This window comes from Aricia agestis, chromosome 2 (genome assembly GCF_905147365.1).
Source record: "Aricia agestis chromosome 2, ilAriAges1.1, whole genome shotgun sequence".
Taxonomy (NCBI): domain Eukaryota; kingdom Metazoa; phylum Arthropoda; class Insecta; order Lepidoptera; family Lycaenidae; genus Aricia; species Aricia agestis.
In genome coordinates this window covers 11,379,126-11,406,040 of record NC_056407.1, presented here as the reverse complement: position 1 = coordinate 11,406,040, position 26,915 = coordinate 11,379,126, and the positions used below count along the sequence as shown (strand labels likewise).

Here is a 26,915-nt window from a genome sequence, read left to right as displayed (position 1 = left end):
TAATTATTTATATATTTTTACGTTATTTACACGCTTATTAATTATTTATCCCCTTCATTCTACAGAGATCCTTTTTGACCGACTTTCTTCGCTCCTATCAGTCTTAGCGTGATAAAATATAGCCATAGCCTTTCTATATAAATGGGCTATCTAACACTGAAAGATTTTTTTAAATCGGAGTTCGGACTAGTAGTTCCTGAGATTAGCGCGTTCAAATAAGCCCTTTCAAATAATTTTCCCCATTTTTTTTTCACACTTTCCTCTATTTCTTCGCTCCTCTAGTCTTAGCGTGATAAAATATAGCATATAGACTTCCTAAATAATGAGCTAACATTGAAAATTTTTCATGAAAATCGTTGGAGCCGATTCCGAGATTCCAATTATATATATATATATATATATATATATATATATATATATATATATATATATAAATATTGCTCGTTTAAAGATATAAGATTATAGACGTGGGCGTGGTCGTTAGAGTAGTTGAAGGTCCTGTCTAAGAAAAATTGCTCTATTAGAGTATAAACAGACTTTATGGGACTCGTAAAATTATTGCACTGCGATATTCTGTATTTATTGTCAGATTGCTCAGTCGTGGCAACTTTGGCCATACAATTTTCGAATGCCAGGCTATATTCATAACGTAAGGCAGCAAGTGAAGCAAGTCAAGCAACAAAAGCTGGTGATGCCTAGGTCTATACATCCACAGTTTACGTCCCGTTCACAATGTGGCAACACAATCAACCTCAAAACTTGATAGTTCTGACGTGCATTCATACAGGTTACATACCTGTTTTACATAAATTATACCTTAGTCTTGCCCGAATATAATTTATACTCCGCTTTATAAATTATAATATAAAGCCGGAGATGTCTCAGTGTAAAACTAATCATATGCATTCATAGAATACGTTAGTATAATTGCCAATTGTATACGACGTCACCCAGCAACACCGTCACAACATCCATATTATACAGCTTAGTTTATGATTTACGGTCTCTTAAGATTGTTAATAATATGTGAAATCAATGAATGCACTATGATCAATATCTTACAAAGTTTATTGCGAAAACATTTTAAACATGTCCGTACGAATGATTCGCATACTCGTAGGGCTGCGAATGAAAAACATGCTTGTGGTAGGTAACTGAGATAGCATTTAAATAAGATTTTTTTAAATAGTAGCAGCAACCATTATAATATAACTAGCGTCGTCTAGCTACTACCGATTACAGCTTTGTTACAGACAAACGATCGGACAGTCCGATAGACAGAAAAGAATTGTTACTGAGTTGTCTGGTCCCTTTCTATCCTTCGAGTACAAAACCCTAAAACTGTTTATGTTACCGTTATCCTTTTGTTACAGTTCGAAGAACTTGGTGTTATACAAAGATGTTATATTCGACTGAACGGCCGAAGGGTCATTGCTGGACTGCAACGAAACAACAGTGATTCAGATGACAGAGTGTCCTTTGTCGTACGCTTTCTTGCTAAATTCCATTGGTAATTTCCAAAGGGCACTAAGACATTGCCCGTCCTGAGGCCAAAGCCAAAGTCCCTTTCGTTAAAAACGATGACCAAATTCGTTATCAAAATGTATGGGATTTGACATTAGTATTTTGATAACGAATTTCGTTATCGTTTTTAACGAAAGATACTTTGTCTAAGGGGGCTGTGTATTGATGACAATATAACATGCAATTTTATGTATGACTTGAAATCTCCAAGTCTTCCCGAAATAAAACAGACGGACACCATAGTCTGTTGGTTTAAAGAAAATGATAATTTTTGTCGAGGGTTTTTTTCTTCTGACCCAATTATCTTCAAAATTTTTCTTCAACCCTGAAATAAAAACATTATTTCAGGCATACCTAGAACGATGTGACAACTTGATAGTTATCTGCTTACACTATGTTATGCTTAAATTATTATTATTATTACAATAGGACTTAACACTATGAGGAGTCTGTAAAAGCTAGATGATAACCAGTGTTGCAAGTCCCATTACCACATTACCCAGTTTTTCCTACTAAAGGAAACCCACATCAACTTATTGCAAAGTCCAAAACAATGACCTCCTTACTAATAAACGCAAAAAGCTTTGAATAGTTACACAGTGTTTTGTTCCTGTCACACAAGTGACATTTTTACATTACATTAGATTGAAGAAGACAAAACACTGTATAACTATTCAAAGCTTATACAGCGTTTATTAGTAAGGGGGTAAGAGTTTTAAACATCGTGTATAAACATTACTACTTATTCTCTTTCCGATCGTATCAATTTTGCAAACAATGATTTATTTACTGATACTAGAGATCGCCCAATGGTCGAAATTCGACTTTACTACTTACATTAGGACTACTACTATTTTGTAAAAAATATTGACTTCATCGTAATTTTTTTCAATTCTTGTCTCTGGGACTCAGCTGATTTCAGACTGGCCGTTTAAGCATTGTCTAATAGTATCTAAAATTAAATAAAAAAAAAACAATAATCCATTTTCAATTAGTCAACTTGTTGTCAACAGACTTCAACCATAAATAAGAGTATAATTCGTATGTATAGGCTTGTCACTCAAAAATCGGTCATTTTTCCTAGTAGTAGTGTCGTAGTGTGTGTAACGTTTTATTTGTTAAAAATATATATGATAAAAGCATAATTTTAAAATAATATTAGCTCGATGCACTCCTTCACCATATAAACTATAACTGTGCGAAATTTCATGCACCTACGTTTCCCCATTTTTCGTAAAAAGGGTTACAAACTTTTTCTCTCACGTATTAATATATAGATTGTCTTACTAAATAATATATAAATACCTACATATTCAACATTGACACAGAATGCAAACATGTTTTGCCTTACGCCAATCAAGGCGAAATGAATGGTTTAGGGCTTCAATACAACACGGAAGGAACCAAAGATGGCTGGGTCGCTGCGGCCTGCGTACCTCCGGAACTAACGCTCGTATATCATATTCTTGCCAATATCGGTTTGGCATGAAATGTATCTTATGAATGCCAAATTCAAGGATTTCTTGGCATTTTTATATTTTACGAAACCGCGTTGGCGTTGGTGAGTTCGAATATTGCTTTGTAAACAAAAGCAGCGAAAGCGTGCACCTACGACCTCCGAGGGCGCCCTCTAAAATTAAACTGGTCCACGGAACATCGGGTAACTTTCAAATAGGTACCGAAAAAAACGTTCCACCGATTTCCAGAATAAAATGATGACATTGACATTACTGTTCACGTGGTTCTATACTTATGATTTCCTTCCCGTAGCGATTAACCTCCAAAACCACTTGGCTGATTTAGTTTGGTCAGGGATTTACAGGAAGTTTGAGTTATAGTAATGATTGACGGTCGAGAAGTCTTTAGCTTTTAAAAATTAAAACTTATTTTTACATGTAATAGCTAATGAGATATCAGATACGTAAGCTATTTGAGAAAAAACACAGTTAGTAAATACATATATATATACAGGATACAGGATCTCGCCTGGCCATTCTGCATGCATATATATATATATATATATATATATATATATATATATATATATATATATATATATATATATATACAAGGTGTAACAAAAATAAGTGTTAATACTTTAGGGTGTGTACGTATTCCTTGTAGAGAGTTCACTGTGAAAGTAGCAGCGCTGAAAGACGAAAAAATTTTTTCACTTTTGTATGGGCAAGCGCCCGAGCGTCACGAGATTCCCCATACAAAGTGAAAAAAAATTTTGGTCTTTCAGCGCTGCTATTTTCACGGTGAACTCTGTACAAGAAGCACGTACACACCCTAAAGTATTATCACTTATTTTTGTTACACCCTGTATATATATATATGCATGCAGAATGGCCAGGCGAGATCCTGTATAAATTATAATCCTATCGATTCACTTTTCTACAGCGAAACTATTTCAAGGTTGGCAGCACCGTCTAAGGCTCCAAAGGCGAGTCATTATCACGAACCGGTATCAACGATCGTGTACGTTGAACCTGACCAGTATTCATTAACTTCTCATTATATTGTTCGAAAAAAAAACACGTCCTATATAAAAAGTCAAAACAAATAAGCATCGTGGCATGTTTTTGACTAATTATAATTGTTTCTCGCCTCTATTCACAAATTAATGGGGCTTATTTCCTTATCCGTGGTACACTTTACATAAGTGCCTACATTCTACATTCCAAACGTCATCAAAACAATAACATTTTTCCTCATCATAAGGATTAAGGTAGTGTGTCAATTTTCTGACTTTTTTCCGTTCCACATGTCACGTGACCGTATTATGATTCATGCTCGAATAGTTATTTTAAATCCGGAACCTAATTGGTTAGTCATTGATTAGATGTCAATAATATTAAGTATAATATTATCTAGTACACAAATCTTGTAAATAACGTACTTAATAAAAAAATCTTATTTTAATTATACATAGATTTAATAAAACCGCCCAAGAAGGGTTCCGCAGCAGCAATAATGTTTATTTTTATGTAATTAAGAGGTTTTTGATTTTTTTTCATATTTGAGTTGATTTAATGAAGGTTAACAACTCATGACGTATAAAAAAAAACTACTGGCTAGATCTCGTTCGAACCAATTTTCGTTGGTAGTTTTTGTAGTAATGTACATCATATATTTCAGTACTATCTAGTACTGAAATAAATACCTACAGTCGCGCGCGGCTTCGCCCGCGTAAATTAGGAATTTTACGGAAACCGTACATTTTCCCATATAAAAAATAGATTATGTCCCTACTCACTTCACTTGGTCTACTCTACATATGTGCCAAATATTGCCATAAAAATTGCTCTAGTAGTTCGTAATTTCTAATATTTTCCCACATTTACCTTAATTTCCTCGGTCGTATAAGTCTTAGCGTGATAATATTATATAAAGCCTATAGTCTTACTCGATAAATGAGCTATCTAACACTGAAATAAGTTTTTAAATAGTACGACCTGTAGTTCCTGAGATTAACGCGTTCAAGCAAACATACTCTTCAGGTTAATAATATTAGGGGTATAATTTTTTTTTAAATAACGCTTGATAACCATGGGACGATGCATAGTATAATATGGTAGTGGTGATGATGATGATGAATGTAATTTGCATAGTAGCATATGCTTTCCGTTCTTAAAACAACGCTGAAACTCCCAAACTTGTATCTATAAAGAATCAGGACTTCTCTCAGCACCTTCCGAACCACGGTATACCAGATAAACCAGCGTGAAACAGCGCTTGCGCTGTGTTTCGCCGAGTGAGTGAGTTTACCGGAGGCCCAATCCCCTACCCTATTCCCTTCCCTGTCCTCCCCTATTCCCTTCCCTTCCCTCTCCTATTACCCTATTCCCTCTTAAAAGGCCGGCAACGCACTTGCAGCTCTTCTGATGCTGCTAGTGTCCATGGGCGACGGAAGTTGCTTTCCATCAGGTGACCCGTTTGCTCGTTTGCCCCCCTACTTCATAAAAAAAAGGTATACCTCGGTGCAAAATCTTCCGAAGTCACCACATGTTTCCTTATAAATTTTGAGGAGTTCCATCGATTACTTATTGATCCTTCATCAGATCACCACTTTTGTGAATATTGCGAAATTGGGATGATACCCTACATACCAAAAGAAAAATTTTGAAAATCGGTTGACAAACAGCGGAGTAATCGTTGAACATAAGAAAACGAACATAACACCTCCCCCATTTTGAAAGTGGGTTAAAATTGTAGCCTATGTGTTATTCTGATGTATAAGCTATGTTATTGTAAAGTTTCATTCAAATCCGTTCAGTAGTTTTTGAGTGAAAGAGTAACAAACATCCATACATCCATACATCCAAACAAACTTTCGCCTTTATAATATTAGTTTCAGTAAGTATATAGGGCAACCGGCCAAGTTACACTACTGAATGACAGTAGGTATTAGTGTGTCAGTACTCAGTACCATGCCATGAGCCTGATACACTAATATACATATTATATTCTGTGCTGATACTAATAAAAGTCCTTACACAGTACACACTGAATGAAAGTAGGTAGATAGTAGTTTAACTGAGACTTAAATATTCACATAATTTAACTCGCGAAATATCTACAATTATTGCATCAATAAGTATTTAGCATGTTTGTGTTAATCACTTAAAACTTGTGAACTGTAAGACGTTAGATGTAAGTAAAATGTAAAAATATTATAAGTTAAATAAAAATTAAAATTAAATAAAAAAGTTAAATTACGTTGAAGAAAATAAATTTTTGCATCCCTGCAGGGATGGGTTCAATGAACAGAGGTGAAGGAAGTCCGGTGTTGCTAGATGACACAACCGGAAGACGCGGACGTCCTGACGTAGGCTGGATTGCTTATGTTTTTTGCATAAAGTAATATACCTAGCGGAATAGAGCAACAATCTCGAGCTGTCAAACGTAACCAAAATTGGTTTTCATCTGTGTGAAAAATATGTGTACGTATACACTTACACAAGCATGATTGAACATGAATTCTATGACATTAAATTGTCAGCGTGCGGCACGTGCCGACTGGACGTCAAAAAAAGAAAGCTGCTGTCATGTATCACACGTCTCTTTTTACCACGCAGTGTTACTCATAGTGACATCTCTCTGGCTCAGGCCTTTGTTTCTCTATTCCGCTAGGTATATTCACTTTATGTTTTTTTGCCCGTTAAAAAAGTAATAACCGTGTATGGTTATTCTAAATCGCGGAATCGCGTACAAGCAAGAATCTAGTAATTGGCACAATTCTATTGTAATTTGTAATATTATATAAGTATATTTTGTTTGGGTTGTAGGGTGTAGACGTTACTAAAATGCTAGTACGGGAGCCCGAGAACAATTTTTTTGTGATTACTAATTTTTTGTGAGTAGCTACATTTTTATAAGACGAACAACATTTTTATTTTTGAAAAATCTCGAGAGTGGTAGCTAATAGAGATAGAAAGGATTTCATACTTCGACTGTTTTATGGATTGTTTAAGTAGGTCAAGGTTACTCTTAAAATATATAACTATTAACCTACCAATATACAAAAAATCAGCTGGTTAGGGTTCCGTTTTAGGGTACAGTAGTCAACCAAGTTTTGTCAATAACAGAACCCTAAAACGGAACCCTAACCAGCTGATTTTAGGGTTCCGTACCCAAAGGGTAAAAACCTATTACTAAGACTTCGTTGTCTGTCCGTCTGTCTGTCTCCAGACTGTATCTCAAAAACCGCTATAGCTAGACTTCTGAAAGTTTCACAGATTGTGTATATCTGTTGCTGCTATAAAAACAAATACTGAAAACAAATAAAATTAATATTTACGGTGGGCTCACAACAAACGTGATTTTTTCGGCCTTTTTCGCTCTAGTATATTAATAATAGCAAGAGATAGGGACTTGAATTTTTCACACATTCTTTTGTTATATATGTTTACTTTTATATTAATTAATAATAATAAAATAAAATTTAAATTTAAGGGGGGCTCCCATACAAAAAACACAATTTTTAGCCTATTTTTGCTTTGTATCGGTACGGAACCCTTCGTGCGCGAATCCGACTCGCACTTGGCCGATTTTTTGTATATTGGTAGGCTAATAGTTATATAATTTAAGAGTAACCTTCTCCTACAAATAAAACAATCCATATTTTAGGACCATCAAGTCAAAGTATAAAATCCTTTCTATCTCTGTTAGCTACCACTTTCGAGATTTTTCGAAAATAAAAATGTTGTTTGTCGTATCAAAATGTAGAGCTACTCACAAAAATTTGCTTGTTAGTCACAAAAAAAATATTCTAGGGCTCCCATACTATACCAGTACATAATGTATTGTATAATTCGATGACGCAAACAAGTGACAATAGAAATTTAAATATCCTGTCATTCCTATGTTATTGAGTTGTTACTTGTTATGGAAATTAAGTGGCCACATTGCCAATGTTTTGCAACTTGCATTGGACCATCGAAGAAGGCAGTTGACGGACCTACGTCATTTGTTCAGACTTTGACAATTTAATGGTTTTGATCTGTAGGCTGGGCTTGACATAACGCGACCAACGACGACGACGGTGTTATTCCCTAGCCCCGGCTGTTTACACACACGCCGCGGCGGCGGCGGCGCCGCTTCAAGCTAATACTAATAGGAGCGCAGAAATAAAGAAAAGTGTGGAAAAAACAGGGGGAAATTATTTAAAAGGGCTTATTTGAACGCGCTAATCTCAAGTGCTACTGGTCCGATTTGAAAAATTCTTTCAGTGTTAGATAGCCCATTTGAGAATGCTATAGACTATATTTTATCACGCTTAGACTAATAAGAGCGAACAAAATAGAGGAAAGTGTGGAAAAAACGGAGGAAATTATTTATTTTTTGTTATTTGGCACACATGAAGGATAGACCACGTGAAAGGACATAGGTTTCTTTTTTTTTGCGGAAAAATGTACGGTTTCCGTAACATTCCTAACTTACGTGAGCGAAGCCGCGCGGAACATTATTATAAACCTGAAGAGTTTGTTTGTTTGAACGCACTAATCTCAGGAACTACTGGTCCGATTTTAAAAAATATTTCAGTGTTAGATAGCTCGTTTATCGAGTAAGGCTATGAACATAGACCAAAAACTTCGTCCAATCGATCTTTTGAACGTAAAATCGTTTGCGATATTGCTACACAGGTACAATTTGTCGTTCGATTTTAACATCGTTGAGATAAATCGTTACGATAATTGTCCCGTGTATGGCCTTTTCCATTATTGATTACGAGCAACACGACCAAGAAAATGGGTCGTTCCCGTTTCATACAGCGTTGCCAGACGTCCCGATTTTGGCGGGACGTCCCGATTTTTTCATCAAAATTAAATGTCCCGCGCGGGACAGGCTCAGTCCCGCTTTTCGGGGAAAGCCCGAACGTACGTGCAGCGTGCTGATAAAGAAAGGAGCGTAATGAAGATAAGAGTGTGGGAGGTAGAGGGGTGGATTTTCTTTGGCTACTTTTGTTACAATACGTAAACGTTATTTAACGCAAATAAAATGATAAAAATTCAAAAAAACTTAGTACTTACTGTTTTTGAATTGCCTGTTTCATACCGTGATGCTTGGAATGGTATGAAACGGCCAATTCTTTTTCGGTATGGGTGGATTCGTACCACGAATTCTATTAAATGTTTTTACTTTTTAGTCTAATCACTTATTTATACTGGCGTATAGAAAAGTGGTAACAAGAAGAAATAAGAAAATATTTTTACTTACCACTATTGACGCATGCACCCCACGCTTTTCTTAAATATTTTTTTTATTCACACTATTAATTTATATTTATTGAAATTTTTAACACTTCTTAATTGTTTTTATTAAAATTTATTTTAAATTTTTTAGTTTGCTTTTCTATAAAAAGCGTGTTTTTAGTTTTTTAAACAATTATTTATTTATAATAGCCTTCAAATTATGAGTTTATAAGGCTCTAAATACGACAAATTACAGAATCTCCGTAGGGGAAGGCCCTTTGGAAGCAGCTGCTAATGTATCTAACTATCATAATAATATTAAGCACCAAACACATCATTAAAATTTGTTATGAGTCAACATGTTTGATCTGTGTACCGCGCCCAGTACAGGCAATAAAGAGGTACAATAATTTTTTAATTTGGCTTTTAAACTACACACAAACTTTTCCATTGTGATACTAATTAAATTATAATTATCTATCTATCTATAAATGGACGCTGTTAAGATTTGAGTATCATCCCACAAAAAATATGTTTTGAGTTACGAATGCAGTTGTGTTCTTTACATAATTTTGGAACAAGACCGCATTCATAACTCAACAAAAAAATGTTTGTGGTTAACAGACATAATATGCTAAGCAGCGACCAAAATTTCATGATAGATGACATTAAATATTCCCAGTTAATCATGAGTCATGACTCATGGCCAATAAAGTCGCCTATATTTTTCCACTGATCACATTAGTCCCGGATAGATGAGTCCTGTGTTCGACAGATCCAGGATATCCCTACGTATACAGTTGAAGGCAAACCGCAGGTGGTTTTAATATCTAGACACGCGGTAGCGTATCAATCCAAGTTCAAGTATAACAGAACTGGCGAGCAGCACCGTGTGTCATATTACACGAACAAGGTAGGTAGGGAAGGGAAGGGAAGGGAATAGTTGAGGGTAGGGAAGGGAATAGGGTAGGGGCTAGGGGATTGGGCCTCCGGTAAACTCACTCACTCGGCGAAACACAGCGCAAGCGCTGTTTCACGCCGGTTTTCTGTGAGAACGTAGTAGTTATCCGGTCGAGCCGGCCCATTCGTGCCGAAGCACGGCTCTCCCACGTTTTAATGCTGTATTTCATATATATTTTTGGCTAGTTTTTATCAGAATTAAAATTTTCAAAAACTCTATGAAATTACTGATGTAATGAAAACTGGCCAAGTTAGATCTATCTACTTTAATATCTCACATTATTTTTTAATAACAGTAATTGTTACAGATATTAAATAAAGCAAAGAAATAGAGTCTATTATTTGTTCATAATGTTATTTGGTTCCTTTAATACATGAGCTGTGGTTATGAAATTTAGAGTATATAATTATATATGTATCTCGCAGGTCCTATTATAATATATATAATATCCATTCTTTTTACGGCGAAGGCCATACCCAAGAATAATATTTGTATTGAACTTGGCTCTTCTTTTTTACATTTATGTTTTTGGTGGGATTTTATATTCTTGGCACAAATAAAGTACATATAAACATATTATCATTTTATGTGGAACAAGAATTAGGGTACCTATGTAGTAGATTTTAATTGATCCGCGTTTGAGACCTTGGATTAATAATTATATATTTATGGGTACGATCTGAATTTTTGTTACGCAATTATGTTTTTCTTAGTTCTCAAATAAATAATTATAATATCGTTTTTGTAAACGTTTATTAGGTCTGGCCGTATTTTATTATAATTATTATGTTCCGCTGTATTACCCTAAATCTGTAGGTGTGGCGAATAACCTTAAATTTAGGTTATAAAATATTATATTATATTTGAGGATGCTTTATCTTAAGACTTTGGGTGTTCAACTTCTTAAGATGCTGCTCTTTAATCGCAAAATTAGAGAATTTTTAAAGTTTCCAATAAATTGATAGTTCTCTAAAACCTCCAGTTCTTACCCCCATAAAGAGATATATATCTGCTGATAGCTGCTTAAAGAGACATTGCTGCTGAGTGCTGACCCTATAGAGTCTGTAATTTTGAGTGGGGACTCAAACGTACTTCACTCCTGTAGACACTCAGTATTCGGACTTAACAATAATTTTGATGCGGTCACAATAATAATTATTGCATAATATTTTATAATTATCCTGACATGACAGTTAAATTTATAAAAAAATATAACATTAATTGGTATAATTAACATTTAGATTGAATACTTGGGTCGGGTCTATTTCCTTTTCCTGTTATTTTAAATATCTTAGGGTCCACTCTTGCTTGCAGACTTAAGGCACCACACATAACTAATAATAAGTACAAGATATTATAACGATACTTTTAAACATGATATCTTTGTTACTATAGGTCTACCAGGATCTGATGGCAAAAAGTAATAAAAGAACTTGAATCTAGCAATATCGTGGTAATTGGAATAAAACATTTTGATTTTTGATCATTTGTTTTCCTTATAGCGGCTAATTCTGTGTGTGAAACATGCTAATAAAAAAAAATATCCAATGATCAAGGGTATTTTTTGAAAATCCGCCATCCAAATTGGCTATCAGGTCCTGGTAGACCTATAATTGCTAACTAGATACCATCAAGGAAATTAATTCCCAGGCAGTTGACAGATCACAGATCTATGTCGTTTGGTCGGCTTAATATGTCAATTCAATGTCAGCTGTGATCGGTTGGATGCATGAAGGTATAAGGTAAGGAAGGTAAGGTAAGGCTATTGGAGGGAGCCATATATTTTGGCAGTTGATAATGTTACTCTTTCTTACTAACGATGCTGTAAGTTAAGTGAAAGAGGAAGCTCATATCGGTGTGTAAACGTCAAAAGCCTGTCAATGATATTCTATGTTACTAAGTATTTTAGAAACTCATTGAAGCCTGTAATGTTATGTCCGACCCAGTAGAACATAACAAAGGAATCGGTCTGCATATTTCATGTTTTAAAAGTGCTAATAAAAGTGCTTAGTGAACGTTAAATGCAATATCTTATTGGGTTTTGTGGTTCCGCTAAATATTAAACCATAAAAACGGCCAAGGAATGCCTCAAACACGTGGATTTAACATAACATACGTAAGTTTTCAACAACGTTTTTTGGGCTTATCAATCGGTATTTTTTGTAAGTTAAAAAGAAAATGTATAAGTTTAATAATCGCTTAATCATGCTGTTTATGCCATTAGTGATAAAAATGTCACGTCAAGTAATAATTTGGCTACAAATATAGCATAGATTTTTACGTGTCCTTTAGGGATGCACCTTGGTTGAAGTATAAATTTATATCGATAAAAATATTGTCATGGAGTAAATGTTTTTTTTTTTCAGGATTTGAAAATGCTTCAAAATAGACGACGAACAGAAATATTTAGACGCAAGTTTCATGCAAGTTTTTAATCCCTTAAGAAGGCATCACAATATTGGGATTATCATTTCAAACGTAAGTATGAAACAATGATTTTATTGAAATAAAAAAGTTCTAACGGAGAGTAAAATGATCAACAGCTCTTACACCTCCCCCCTGTAAGTAGTCAAATCGTTACTTGGATTTACTTTTTGATTTTTTTTTTTAAATAAATACCAGACACAATAGATATTCAGTTGTTATGCGGCACCTGGGTTCCGCTTGGGGTTTGATGGGTTAAGTATGGAAACCTTACATAAAGCATATTGCCCCGTATACAATATTATAATATGTATATATTTTATAGTATTAAGTACATTTAATGTCACTAAACCAACTATTTTTTTAGGTTTTTGGAATACTTCTAAAGAAAAGTTCAATATGATGGTGATGAATGACGAAGAGACCTAAAATGAAGATATTATTATTTTTAAATTTAGATTATAACCGAGTAATCTGATGGTGAGATGGAGTGAGGAGGGATGGTTTAAGTGAGGAAAATCCCCCTTATCACTACCACCCTCAGGATACCCCCCCTGTTGTCAACTGTTTTCAGTATAATTCTCGAGGCATACTAAGGTTAGCTAAAGTTTATATTTTTATAATATGGATTTAAGTATTCAATACTCGTATGTACTCGCAGTCATTAATTGTGGATCAACCCGCATTTTTTAAGTTATGGATGCAATTTTAAATGATCTAAAGAACATGACTGCATTCATATCGCAATACGTAATTTTTTGTAGCATGATACACAAATGCAGTCATTAAACAGAGTCCAATAATTATAAAGCAGACAACCTTCCCCGTAATCCATATTAAAAAAAAAATATATCCACAGCCGAATATATAACCTCCTCGTTTTTTGGAAGTCGGTTAAAAATTGCTAAAAATTTCATATTTTTTCATTTCAATTTTGACATGTCCAAATTTTGTAATGTGCAAAAAATGGAATAAATACTTTTTGAATATTGATACTAATAAACAAATTATTTTTAGTTTTAAGAAATGCTCCTAGAGAAGAGGTCAATGTGATGATGATGACAATTGGGAACCTATATGGAAGTTAATATTATATTTACTTCAAAAGCTGCGACTAAGAACATATTCAATAAAACCTTATGTTTTAATATTTTTTATTTTCATTTAATTTCTAATTTTTAATATCTGTGTACTGTGTAATATTATACAATGTGTCCTAACACCGGTGTCCGATCCTTACATGTTATGATGTATGGCATATTTTATTGACTGAAAGATCGGACACTGGTATTGGGACAGTGGACACATTATATTATTATGTGTCCCGTCACGAGTATCCAATGCTTTAACGTCGTTATTTCTTCGATAATACATAATATTTGTTATTTTACAAAATTGTTGTTTAATAGTAATTAAGTATAATATAGTATTTTTGTTCTTCTGTTGTTTTCTTATAAAAACTGTTGATTTTATTGATATTACTCTCCGGACAAGCCTTCGTGGCTTATGGAGTATACATATTATGTATATTTTAAACAATTTGTGTAATTATATACTTAAATATTTTATTTATATAAAAGTATTTTTATTTTTCATATACTTTTGAACATGCGGGTCGAATTGATAACCTCCTTTTTTTGATGTCCTAAAAAACTAAAACGTGATAATAATCTATAAAATAAAATTATGGTCGACTATTGGTCGATAGCTGTAGGCTAATTTTATATTTTTATCGATTACGCCCATCCCTACACGCACACTATGGCAATTGCACACAGGCATAAAATAACCACGCGCTGGCGAGCTAAGAATCTATCTACCTATATCCTTAATCTATGGTTGGATGAGTTTGACTCAACGCGACCAGAGTAGACAGAATTATAGAGTATGCCGACTTAGAACTGATGTTGAAATTTTTAAATTTGACGTATTATGACGAAAATCGTCGCTAGGGTTGTTAACTTGTTACCTACAATTCGTAGGTAACAAGTTAACAACCCTAGCGACGTCTATCGAATATGTCATAGTAAAACTATGACATATTCGATGGACGTGTTCCTCTTTGGTCGTATTGTTGTTTCATGTTTGTGTTTTGACTTTTGGCACATGCGATTAAAATTGTCAGAATCCAATTTTGAAAACTTTATTTTAAATATTTAAAAATAAATTATATTATATTCAGCCAGCGCGAGGCACATTCCGTTCATAATCCTAGTGAAACCCGACGAATTTGACAGATATTGAAACCTGTCCGTCTCTTTGTAGTCGAACTACTGGTCTTTATGTCTATTATGACGCGACCAAATATATAATATATAATATAGAAACGTCAAAAATCAAACCAAGGGGGAAATAGAAAAAAAATGGATGTTATTCGTTTCACCGATCCGCGGGTCCCCAATTTCCGGCGGGCCTATTTGTGATATTGACTATCTGCGGCAATTTTCTCGTATGACTTGTATGTGACTGTATCTTGTTGAATTACATTCTTCACAACACATTTGTGTGGGCGTAATACAATTTGTTACGAGAAACAAAGTTATAAATATCATTGTAAATGGTTTTCGTTTACGTTTCGGTATTTTTCGTGATAATTATTCCGTAATATATCAAGAGTGCCGGCTTTTAGAGGATTTCATGAGGTGCATAATATGTTCATATTATTTTGATGGGTGCTCCAGCCCCAGAGGAGAGTCTAGGGCTGGAGAAAAAAAATCCTTCTCAGGGAGCCGGGCGCCTCTGAAAAAAATTATAATCTACCCTTTACTATCTAATAAAGAGAAAAAGTGTGTTTGCATTGTATAGGCTGCAAATTACTGGACCATCATGACTAGTCCCTTAGTATTGACGTCTGTCAACGTCACTGTCATCTATGACTGGAGTACACATAGATAAAGTATTTTAGTATAGATGTAGTCTTAGCCCGTCATCGCGTGGCCATTTTGTGCTTATTTTCCTACAAGTAGTGTGCGTTTATTTTCTTGAATATTTCTATTTGTCGATTATTTCGAAGCACATTATGATACAGGAAAGAAAGTCAATTAGTTCATGATATCGATTAACTATAGTTCAAGTGATGAAAATCCATAAACACACGTAAAAATCTATGCAATTTTTATAGCCAAATTATTAATTGATGTGACATTTTTAGCACTATGGCCTTACATGGCACGAATAAGGGATTAATAATCTTATAAATTATCTTTTTAGCTTACAAAAATACCGATTCAAAAGCCCAAAAAACGTTGTTCAAAACTTACGTATTTAATGTTAAATCCACGTGTTTGAGGCATTCTTTGACAATTCTTATGGTTTATTATTTAGCGGAACCACAAAACTCAACAATATCTAGCATTAAATGTTCACTAAAAACCTTTATTAACACTTTTATTACATGAAATCTGCAGACCGACTCCTTTGTTATGTCCTAGTAAGTAGGACATAACATTTCACGCTTTTGTCGCTTATACACCGATATAAGGCTCTCTCCAGTCTATAGTACCTCAATGGGAGTACACGACACACGCCGCATTCCATTTGATGTTAAAAACGATCAAAACGCTCAAAATAGGAGGCATTTTGAGCGTTCCATTTGATGTTAAAAACGATCAAAAGATCGTTTTTAACATCAAATGGAACGCAGGAAATATGTATTAAGTTATTTACCACTAATTGATGCCCGCAACTCCGTCGAAACAGTACATTTTTCCGAGATAAGAACAATCTTATGTCATTACCGTGGACTCGAAAGAATCTCCATACCCAGCAAAATCGGTTTAGCGGTTTAGGTAGCGTGAAGAGGTAACATACAGGCAGACAGACACACTTTCACATTTATATTAGTAGGTATGGAGGAATCCAGTACGCTACAAAATAAAATTATAATCGCAAAAAATATATTATGATTACTATACTGCAAGAAATAATTATGTTTCTATGCAACTTCTGCGCTGACAGAGCCGCTCGCAATAAGCTGATAAACTTTGAAATACATAGCATAGCATTTATTAGCAAGGCGTTGCTTATCATAATTTTAAAAATAAACACATTGTTGCTAAACTTATGAGTATCACTAGAATTTATGAAAATTACACCTAAAATGTTAACTTCGCACTCCAACGACCTAGAACAAAGTTTATTCCGAAACTAAAATTTCCTATACAAATATAGAAATGAGTGAATGAAGTGGATATATAATATATTTCAAAACTGTCGTTTTTAGGGTTCTGTAGTCAACAAGGAACCCTTATAGTTTCGGTCTAGGTCCGTCCGTCTGTCTGTCTGCGGTTTTACTTAGAGACTATAGGGTCTACAAAGCCGTAATTCGACAACAATGCACATAATATTAATTATACTGACAAAATGGTATAAGACGACGTATAAAATCTTAAAAAAAATTATGGTACTGCCTCTACACATCAAGCGGGGATGATTTTTTTTCACGTCCACCCCACCGTGTGGTGTGTCGCTGGATTTATTTTTTTAATATTACGAGTATTCACAGATCATTTTCCGATTTAGTGTGTGTTAGTGTGCATATTATTATGGGCAACTACGGAACCATGGCCCCCGATAAGCACTTGGCGGGTTTTTTTTTTTTGCTTAAATGGAGGCTTTTGGACCGGGAAAATAATTTTAAACAAAAAAATGTAGATTTTTATTTCTATGTAGATTAGCCAGATGATCTAGTGGGTAAGTTACAAGGTGTGCTCAAATTAGAAAGGAAAAATAAGCAATTGCTCTTATGTTGTAAAACGTTAGTTACCCACTTCTTCTCTATCACTCATGTCTTCAAATATTTATTACGAATTTACGACAACGCTATCCTCAAAGCAACGGGTTATAATTAACAATGGTTTTATGGATATTGCGGTTATTTGCAATTATACTCGATTAGACCCGCGAACATAAAACGAGAGCTTGGCATGCTTAGGCATTCCGGATACCGAAAAATTTCAAGTTCATCTAACTTATACAGGATGTAACAAAAGTAAGTAATAATACTTTGAGGTGTGTACCTGTTTCTTGTAGAGAGGTAGAGAGTGCATTGTGAAAATAGCTGTGTTGAAAGACATTTTTTTTTTCACTTTTGTATGAGCAAGGGCCCGAGCGTTACAACTTTCTCCATACAAGAGTGAAAAAAAAATGGTCTTTCAGCGCTGCTACTTTCACAGTGGGCACTCTGCAAGGAACACGTACACACCCTAAGGTATCCCTTAATAGTTTTGTTATACCCTGTCAACTATATATTCTGTGACCCTGTATAGAATATAACGAATTAATTCCAACGAATTTTAAATTTAAACATAACTTTGCAGAAACACATAGGTATAATAAAATCGGTTTATTGCTTCCAAAGAAATAATAATTAATTAATCATTTATCATACCAGCATCCTACTATTGTAAATCTTCATTGTTGCCTATGATATCGATCTTTATACTGGTAGACTGTCCCATAATTCATTCGATATATAGAAGGCACCATTAAAAGGTTAAGTAGGCACTTTATTATTCTACGTAGGTATAAAATAGGTAAATTTTACCGCTAATCTGCGCGAATTTATTTAGTGATCTACGTGAAAAAATATTATTTTACTTAAGGATCTAGTTGTCCTGTAAACCCCTCATTACACGTTTGGCCGCACTTACTTCAATTTTTTTTTTATAGGTTTGACCATGTTGAGTAGAAGTCATACATTTCTCATGAATACCTGTATTTATCATACCGTACCGTACTTACCGTATATTACAGGTAAAATATAGTTTTAATGTTTATTATTAAAAATAAAATAAATTATTTTCGTATTCAATAAAGAAACCGGCTATTGAGTTAACCAAGCTTTAACCGAATGTGCTGAATTTAAAAAACGATGAGTTTTGTTTCAATAAAGGCACGCTATGAATAAAATATGAATTTATTTTATCGGCTATTTTCATTGAAACAATTGAAACAATATTTGTCCGGGAGCACACGTGAATATGTGATTTTTTAAATATTGATACAAATGATAATAAACTAAATTTCGATTTCATTCATAGAGAATTGGGCTCGTTTAGCTAGTGCAGCAGGTTTATATTCTTTTTATTTTCAGAAGGAAAAGAAGTTTATTGTAATGCACGAGTTCGGCACCTCCGGTTGGCATGCGATTCTGGCCGGAAAGTTAGCCTGTTCGTATGTGGGGACTTTCGACTTCAATGTTTATACGAGAAATGCTCTGACATCAAAATCTATACTAATATTATAAATGCGAAAGTATCTCTGTCTGTCTGTCTGTCTCGCTTTCACGCCAAAACTACCGAACCGATTGTAATTAAATTTTGTATACAGATAGTCTAAAGCCTGAGAAAGGACATAGGCTACTTTTTTACTGGGAAAAAGGGTTGTAAGGGGGTGAAAATACGAAAATTTGTTCAAATTAAGTTAGTTCCAAAAAATCATACTAGATGGCGCCGTGCGTCTCTTACATCGCGCTAACGCTTGCCCAACATCTTTCTATAAGAGGTGGTATCATCACACATTTGAGTTCCGATTTTTTCGATTGTTATTTCTTTTTTACGTTATTTAATAAGTCAATACTTTTACTTTATATTAAGTATATACAGTGACGTAACCTTAAACCTATCAATGATAAATAGTTTATGGGCAAGGTTGTGTAATTGGGGGGCTAAATAAGCTTTAATATTTGGCATAAAATATAAGTTTAATTTTTAAAAAATAAATATTATGTGCACACTGCACAGCTGTTTTGATTTAAGGGGTACCAGGGTTTTTTTTATAAAAGCTTTTGACACCAATTTTGTTGACATCGCGCGCTATAAACTGAAGTCCACGCGGACGAGGTCGCGGGCAACAGCTAGTACATAATATGTCTAATTAGAAGTAAGAAGTAACTTTGTCGTAACTACCATCTACTTTCATAGTTAACACTATATCAGCTAATAGATATTAAATACACAGAAGTATACATTTATGTTGCACATTGTATATAGTCTAAAAATCCACATTCCGTATACAATATACATAGACCAATTCTTAAATAAATCCTCCGTCTCGCCGACATAAACAAAGTGGTGGCTTCGTGAATCGAATGCCGTTGGCTGACAAATTCGTCGCTGTCAGTCGCAGCCGCCCGCCCAATCCCTTCCGCCCTAACGTATGCGGGTCCATAACAAGAAATTATTCTGCCTACCTGACCTATTAACAAAAACTACCCGCAAATTAATATGGGAGTATTTGTTTTTGTAATACTAATTAATAAAAATTATGTACAAGAATGTCGTTTGCTTAAGTAATTATCCTTGTTAATCATGTGGTCGTTGAAACCACTTACAGTTTACAGAAGCATGTTGGTTAAAAGCTAAGTTAAAAGTCAAAGCTTAATTTAACTGCAATGCTGAAAAATAACAAAGAAAACACAACAGGTACTATTTTTATGAGCAAAAATATCCATAAACACCTCCTGGATTTAAATCTGTGGAATGAACGTGATAATTTATGGTACACTAAATAACACTTTTCAGACGTCATTAAAAAGAGATTACCGAAGTGGGCCATTCACAATGAAATAGTACAAACATAATTATAAGAGAGTACAATTTATCTGTCTCTAGATTACAATTTTCAGTATCTAGTAATTTACAGTAGCAGCCCTTCGTATTTACTGCTCCGAGCACAGTTGTAACAAATTGTTATTTTAAATGGGTGTCTTCAAACTCTAACTTGCGAAGGACTTACTTGCTTTTAATTAATACGTCGTAAGGACTTTGTGTAAAACTAGTTGACGCCTGCAACTCCGTTGCCCCAAAATTCGTCTATCACGCGGGAACCGTACATTTATCCGGGATAAAAAGTATCCTATGTCATTTCCCGAGACTTAACAAATTTCAGCAAAATCAATTAGCAGTTTGAGCGTTAAGACGTAAGAGTTAACAGACAGACAGACAGACACGCTTTCGCATTTAAAATAATTTTATTATTATATAAGTATGGATTACTATGCAATGTTACATATTATTAAGTGATCTTGACTTTCCATTTCTGCACTGAAGCCATTTTCATTACACTATTGATAGCAATGTTTAAGTAGCTAAGACCCAATTTCACCAACGACTGTTAAAGTTAATGCTCGAATTAGTATCACGTTACCTCTTTCGCTTTTCATATGAATGAAAGAGAAGACATGATGTTTTAACAAGCTGTTAACACTAACAGACATTGGTGAAATTGGGCCTAAACCAATCTCTCGCGAGCCAAAATTGTGATCAAATTAGGTACACTAGAGATCGCTCAATGGTCGAAATTCGAGTTTACTTGCAACGACATTAGGACTACTAAGTACCTATTTGTAAAAAAAATATTGACTTCATCATAATTTTTTCAATTCTTGTCTCTGGGACCCAGCTGATCTCAGACTGGCCGTTTAAGCATTGTCTTATAGTATTTAAAATTAAATAAAAAAACAATAATCCATTTTCAATTTGACAACTTGTTGTCATCAGACTTCAACCATAAATAAAAGAGTGTAATTCGTAATGTATAGGCTTGTGACTCAAAAATCTGTAATCTTTTTTAGTAGTAGTGTCATAGTGTGTGTAACGTTTTATTTGTTAAAAATATATATCTATATATTAATACGTGAGAGAAAAACTTTGTAACCCTTTTTACGAAAAATTGGGAAGCGTTGGTCCATGAAGTTTCGCACAGTTATATACGACAGTATATAACTGTGCGAATCGGATAAGTTTATGGTTATAGTTTATATGGTGAAGGAGTGCATCGAGCTAATATTATTTTAAAATTATGCTTTTAGCATATATATTTTTAACAAATAAACGTTACACACACTACGACACTACTACTAGGAAAAATGACAGATTTTTGAGTGACAAGCCTATACATACGAACATAGACATAATATATAAGGTTTATGCATACGAATTATACTTTTTAATTTATGGTTGAAGTCTGTTGACAACAAGTTGACAAATTGAAAATGGGTTATTGTTTTTTTTATTTAATTTTAGATACTATTGGACAATGCTTAAACGGCCAGTCTAAGATCAGCTTAGTCCCAGAGACAAGAATTGAAAAAACTATGATGAAGTCAATATTTTTTACAAAATATAGGTAGTAGTCCTAATGTCGTTTTTTTTTTTTTTTTTTTTATAAAATAAGGGGGCAAACGAGCAAACGGGTCACCTGATGGAAAGCAACTTCCGTCGCCCATGGACACTCGCAGCATCAGAAGAGCTGCAGGTGCGTTGCCGGCCTTTTAAGTGGGAATAGGTTAATAGGTAAGGGGAGAGTAGGGATGGGAAGGGAAGGGAATAGGGGAGGGTAGGGAAGGGAATAGGGTAGGGGATTGGGCCTCCGGTAAACTCACTCACTCGGCGAAACACAGCGCAAGCGCTGTTTCACGCCGGTTTTCTGTGAGGACGTGGTATTTCTCCGGTCGAGCCGGCCCATTCGTGCCGAAGCATGGCTCTCCCACGTCAAAAATCTGTCGTTGCAAGTAAGGTCGAATTTCGACCATTGGGCGATCTCTAGTTATGATAAAAGCATAATTTTAAAATAATATTGGCTCGATGCACTCCTTCTCCACATAAACTATAACTGTTTTTCGTAAAACGGGTTACAAAGTTTTTCTCTCGCGTTTTAATATATATAATTAAATTGAATTTGTAACCTGATCTTTGCATAATATAAACGATAATTATATCAATAAAGCAAGTTTCGCGTGACCCATAGATTTTATTTGTAGTTTCTCATGATATCAACATTATTAATTATAGCTTCCTTGTTAAAACTTGTGATTCGTAAGTACTTCTTAATGTTCTAATGTGGTAAAATATTAATGAGCAAACATTTGAAATCTTAGTTTTTCGGCTTTGATTTTGCAATCTTAAAATGATTATTCTGCAAAAAATTTATTAGTTTGATGATATAAGCAAATGTATTATCCGTTTTAATAGCTCTCGTAAATCAATTAATAAAACATTATTATTTTTGAAATAAAACTATTGAAGTTGCTGATTTGAAAACAAAGTTTTTTAGTATGTAAGACATAATTTATAATTAAAAGATGGATCATAAAGTTCTGTCAGTAGTAAAAATAATTAAGTAACTACTCGTAATTAAAAAGATTTTTAATGACGGTATTCCATGAATTCTAAGCACTAATTGTTAAATAAACGGGGTATTAAGTAGGTACTTCATCTTATTTAAAATATTATAAAAAATCTGATAGTAAAAAAAAAACAAATAAAAAATTAAAATACATTTTTGGTAAACTCCGGATCCATTCATAAAGACATTGGATTAAACATTGAGAGCCCTTTTTACCACTTCCTGATAAAGTGCCGGATAGGCTATCCACAACTTCCACAACTTTTTTGTCAGATTTCCCATACTCTATCCGTTAATTTAAGTGGTGAATAACCTATCCGGCACTCATCAGAAAGTGGTGAAACAGCCCCTGAATCTCTTCCAATATTGTGCTATCACACCATAATCGTATTTTTTCCGCAAAAACTTACTATCCTTTGACCTTTCCTGGGACTCAAAGTATCTGCATACCAAATTTAATCAAAATCGGATCAGCGGTTTAAGCGTGAAGAGGTAACAGACGAACAGAGAGAGACTTACTTTTACAATTATTATTAGTAATTAAGTATGATTCTACAAACACTTCATGTAAAATGTTGCCAAGACGACCACATAAGGGTTGCCCTGTGAATAAAATATCATCTTATGTAGAGCCAAACATCTGAATCAACATTCTACACGGTCTAACTCTACTGACCCTAACTTTAACAAATTTCACAACATATCAGTTAATAATATGTATGGCTTCGCCGTTTCGCTACTGTCGTGGAGGTGATTTGAATATTTAGTTTCTGGTCTAAAATAAGTAACGAAACAGTCAAGCCATACTTATTTTACTGATATGTAGAATATTTGTTGAAGTTAGGGTCGGTAGAGTTAGGCCGTGTAGATTCAGAAACTTGGCTCTACATGAAATCTGATCTTTTTCTTAGAGCAAACCTTATGTGGTCGTCTTGGCAACATTTTACATGAAATGTTTTTGGTGGGATTTAAAAGTTATTTTTGTAAGTTGGTTCTTGTAAGTACTTATCAATTTAGGTTTTTTAGTTAATGTCTACAGTCTCGTGTAAACTTTTATTATTTTATGATTATTCACAAAATTGGTGAAAGTCTCATATAAACTTCCACCTTTTTTAGGGGATGGGGGGCGAAAGTTATAAGTTTATGATTTTTTTTTTTGTTGGTTGTATATACTAAACTTAGATTAATTACGAAATTTCAGCTTTCTAGCACTTCAGGAAGTAGCCAAACATTTTGATGGTCATCAGTGTGTCAGATATCGGTGTATTTTAGATATCAATAAAATCGAATGTATTTATTAGAGCTATTCGATTGAGACTTTGTACGTTTAATAAGACATCATATCCTGAGAATATGAAATATCTGGCATATCGAAAATCAACTCTATGAGGGTTCAAAAAAAACGACGAAACACTTCGAGGAAAGGTAGGTAGTACCCTTCGCTTGCGCTTCGCTTGGCCCGTCTTGGCGAGGACACGACCGTGCCCCCAGATATTAGGTATATAACATAATTAGAAGGGTAATAGAGCCCTCCATGCAAAGTTTTCTTTTTATTGAGATCTAAACGTATTAAAACGGAATGTAATGGTATGTGTATTGTGTAGAGTGTGTAGGTTGAGTAAACTAATTAATATTCAATGGACGAATTTACATTTGTATAATAATATTAATGTAAATATTATTTCCTTTACATATAAGCACGTGTAAATATCAGGTTTAAGAAACGCTTAGGATTTTTCTCTAATTTTCAGAGTTCCGTCGCTGATAAGAACGGCATAAGTTCACTGTCTCTACGTCTTTTTTTAATAAGTTGCAAGCAAATGATTCGTTTATGGATCTAAAAACGCGGTAGCGTCTCAAGTTAAGTTCAAGTATATTAATAATAGCTCCCACACCGGTTTCGGTGACGGTGGCCGGTTTCATTGAAACCAGGCCAGCTACGCAGGAGTAATTTTTATAGTGACCAAGTGTGTGCGCAGTACACAAGAGCACTCTCTATTCCTTTACTCTGATAATCCAGTGGGACGGACGACCGACACGACTGGCGAGAGATCAGGCGCAGGACCGACTTTTTACATGCCCATCCGACGCATGGATCATCTTACTTGTCAGACAATCAGGTGATCAGCCTGCATTGTCCTAACCAAACTTGGAAATAACATGTTTCCAACGCGGGAATCGAACCCACGACCTCCGAGTCAAGAGCCGCGCTCTATACCACTAGACCACGGAGGCGTTAATTATATTAACGCCTCCGTGGTCTAATTCAAGTATATTAATACATATATCTACCATACTAAAGCAATCGAAACTTCGTTGTCTTCAAATCGAAATAATTACGATCTTCTGATAACTTTTGAATAAAAACGTTGTGAAATTCCTCGAATAATGTACATTATTTATATTATTTAGTATTTACAAGACATTTGAACATTAGTAATGTCCACAGAGTATAAGAGTGTAAATGAGCTATCAATATCAACAGTACAGCGGTACAGTGCAGTGGTACTGTGGACAGCACAGCGGTACAGTGCAGTGGTACTGTGGTGCCAAATCTATAGTTGCTAGAAGGTGCTAATCTTAAAAACTACAGTTTGGATGTAAATGGAACGTCTGTCAACAAACTGTATCATAATAGCCAGAAACGAAAATTTTTACAGACATCTTTTATAAAATAAGTAGGGGGAAACAAAATAATATAAGTTTCTCTAATTTACATCAAAAGTTATTTAGGCCGTTTTGTGCGGAACCCTTCATGCGAGACTCACCATAGCCTGTCTTTTGTCGATAGCGTGTATTGTATGGATACGAAAATAGCAAAATAATATATGAGCATAATATAATATTCTCCATCGTTTAATATGTAGTACAGCAAACATAATATCTTAATAATTGCATTTTGAATACCACGGAGCTCCTAAAAACGTTTGTATATGCAAATTTGTTTTGTATTTCTGTCATTACCTCTAGTCTCTACAAAGGTACTATCATATTACAAACGATAACAATTAACTTGTTATTAGTTATTTAATTGCTAAATCAGTGGTACCCAACCAATTTTTCGTGCAGGCCACAAACATGTTTTGTTCTTGGTGTCTCGAGCCGCAACAAAAATTTTTAGGTTTCAAAAATTACGTTTCTTCAAAATTAATGACTTTACACTATTTAGCCGGTGGGCGTGAATTTCAAAATCGTTTGACATCACAAGGGCCTCAAATAAAGTCCCGGCGGGCCGCAGGTTGGGGATAGCTTTGCTAAATAATATAATATCATAGTAATTAACAAAAAAACCTCGCCATCATCAACAATTAATTACGGTTGGCATTGGTGGAAACAATGAGACTCTCGGCTCTATGAAGAAGGTCGTTTGAGAGCACTTTGCTATGAGAATAAAAACTATTTTGTTGTACATGAATTGTACGAAAACGTACATGTGTTTTCCTTGGGTGCTTCTAGAATTGAATTCAAATACACATTTGAGCCTCACGATGAAGAATATAGTTTCCAAGCTTGCAATTCAGGATGATTGTCTGACAAAATGATCCATGTACGTCGGATCACGGATGGTCATGTGTAAATTTATCCTGCACCTGGTCTTGCCAGTCGTTTTGATCATCCTTTCCACTGAACTAAAGTAAAAGGAAGAATACGGCTAACGACTATGTAGTATACAGAAATCGAAAAATTTTATACACACTAGAGTAATCTATACATCTTATACATCTTACATATATTATATTATAAATATAAAATTGGAGTGTCTGTTTGTAATATTGAAAGAACCGTTTTTTACTAAATGCATATTATGAATGTATATAGGGTACAGACACCAAAACAACATTTTTTACAATTTATGTCTCTATGTCTGTCTGTCTGTCTGTTTGTTCCGACTAATCTCTGAAATGGCCGGAGCGATTTTGACGGGACTTTTTTAGGCACATAGCTGATGTAGTAAGGAATAACTTAGGCTACTTTTTAACCGACTTCCCAAAAGGAGGAGAATATATTATTTCACTTTTTTTATAAATGAACCTTAAAAAGGGTTTTTTTTATCTTTTTTATTAATATCTTTGCTATCACATTTTACTGACGCGGACGAAGTCGCGGGCAACAGCTAGTAACTAATATAAATTCTTCTGTCCGAGTGTACAGTATAGCTATACACACTAGAGTACTAATAA

General features: G+C 34.4%; 1 protein-coding gene across 2 annotated transcripts in view; it reads left to right on the top strand.

Annotated features, from left to right (window-relative positions):
* Nucleotides 1–26,915, top strand: part of LOC121738823 (ATP-binding cassette sub-family G member 1-like) — a 64,630-nt gene that overhangs the window by 7,801 nt on the left and 29,914 nt on the right. Inside the window, exon 1 of one of the 2 annotated variants that reach the window (XM_042131079.1) lies at nt 19,985–20,030. The exons of the other annotated variant lie outside the window; for it this stretch is intronic. Within the exon in view, the coding sequence (XP_041987013.1) occupies nt 20,000–20,030 (31 nt within the window). The 5' untranslated portion in view covers nt 19,985–19,999. Of the gene's footprint in view, nt 1–19,984; nt 20,031–26,915 lie in introns of those variants that run through there. 2 annotated transcript variants of the gene reach the window in all.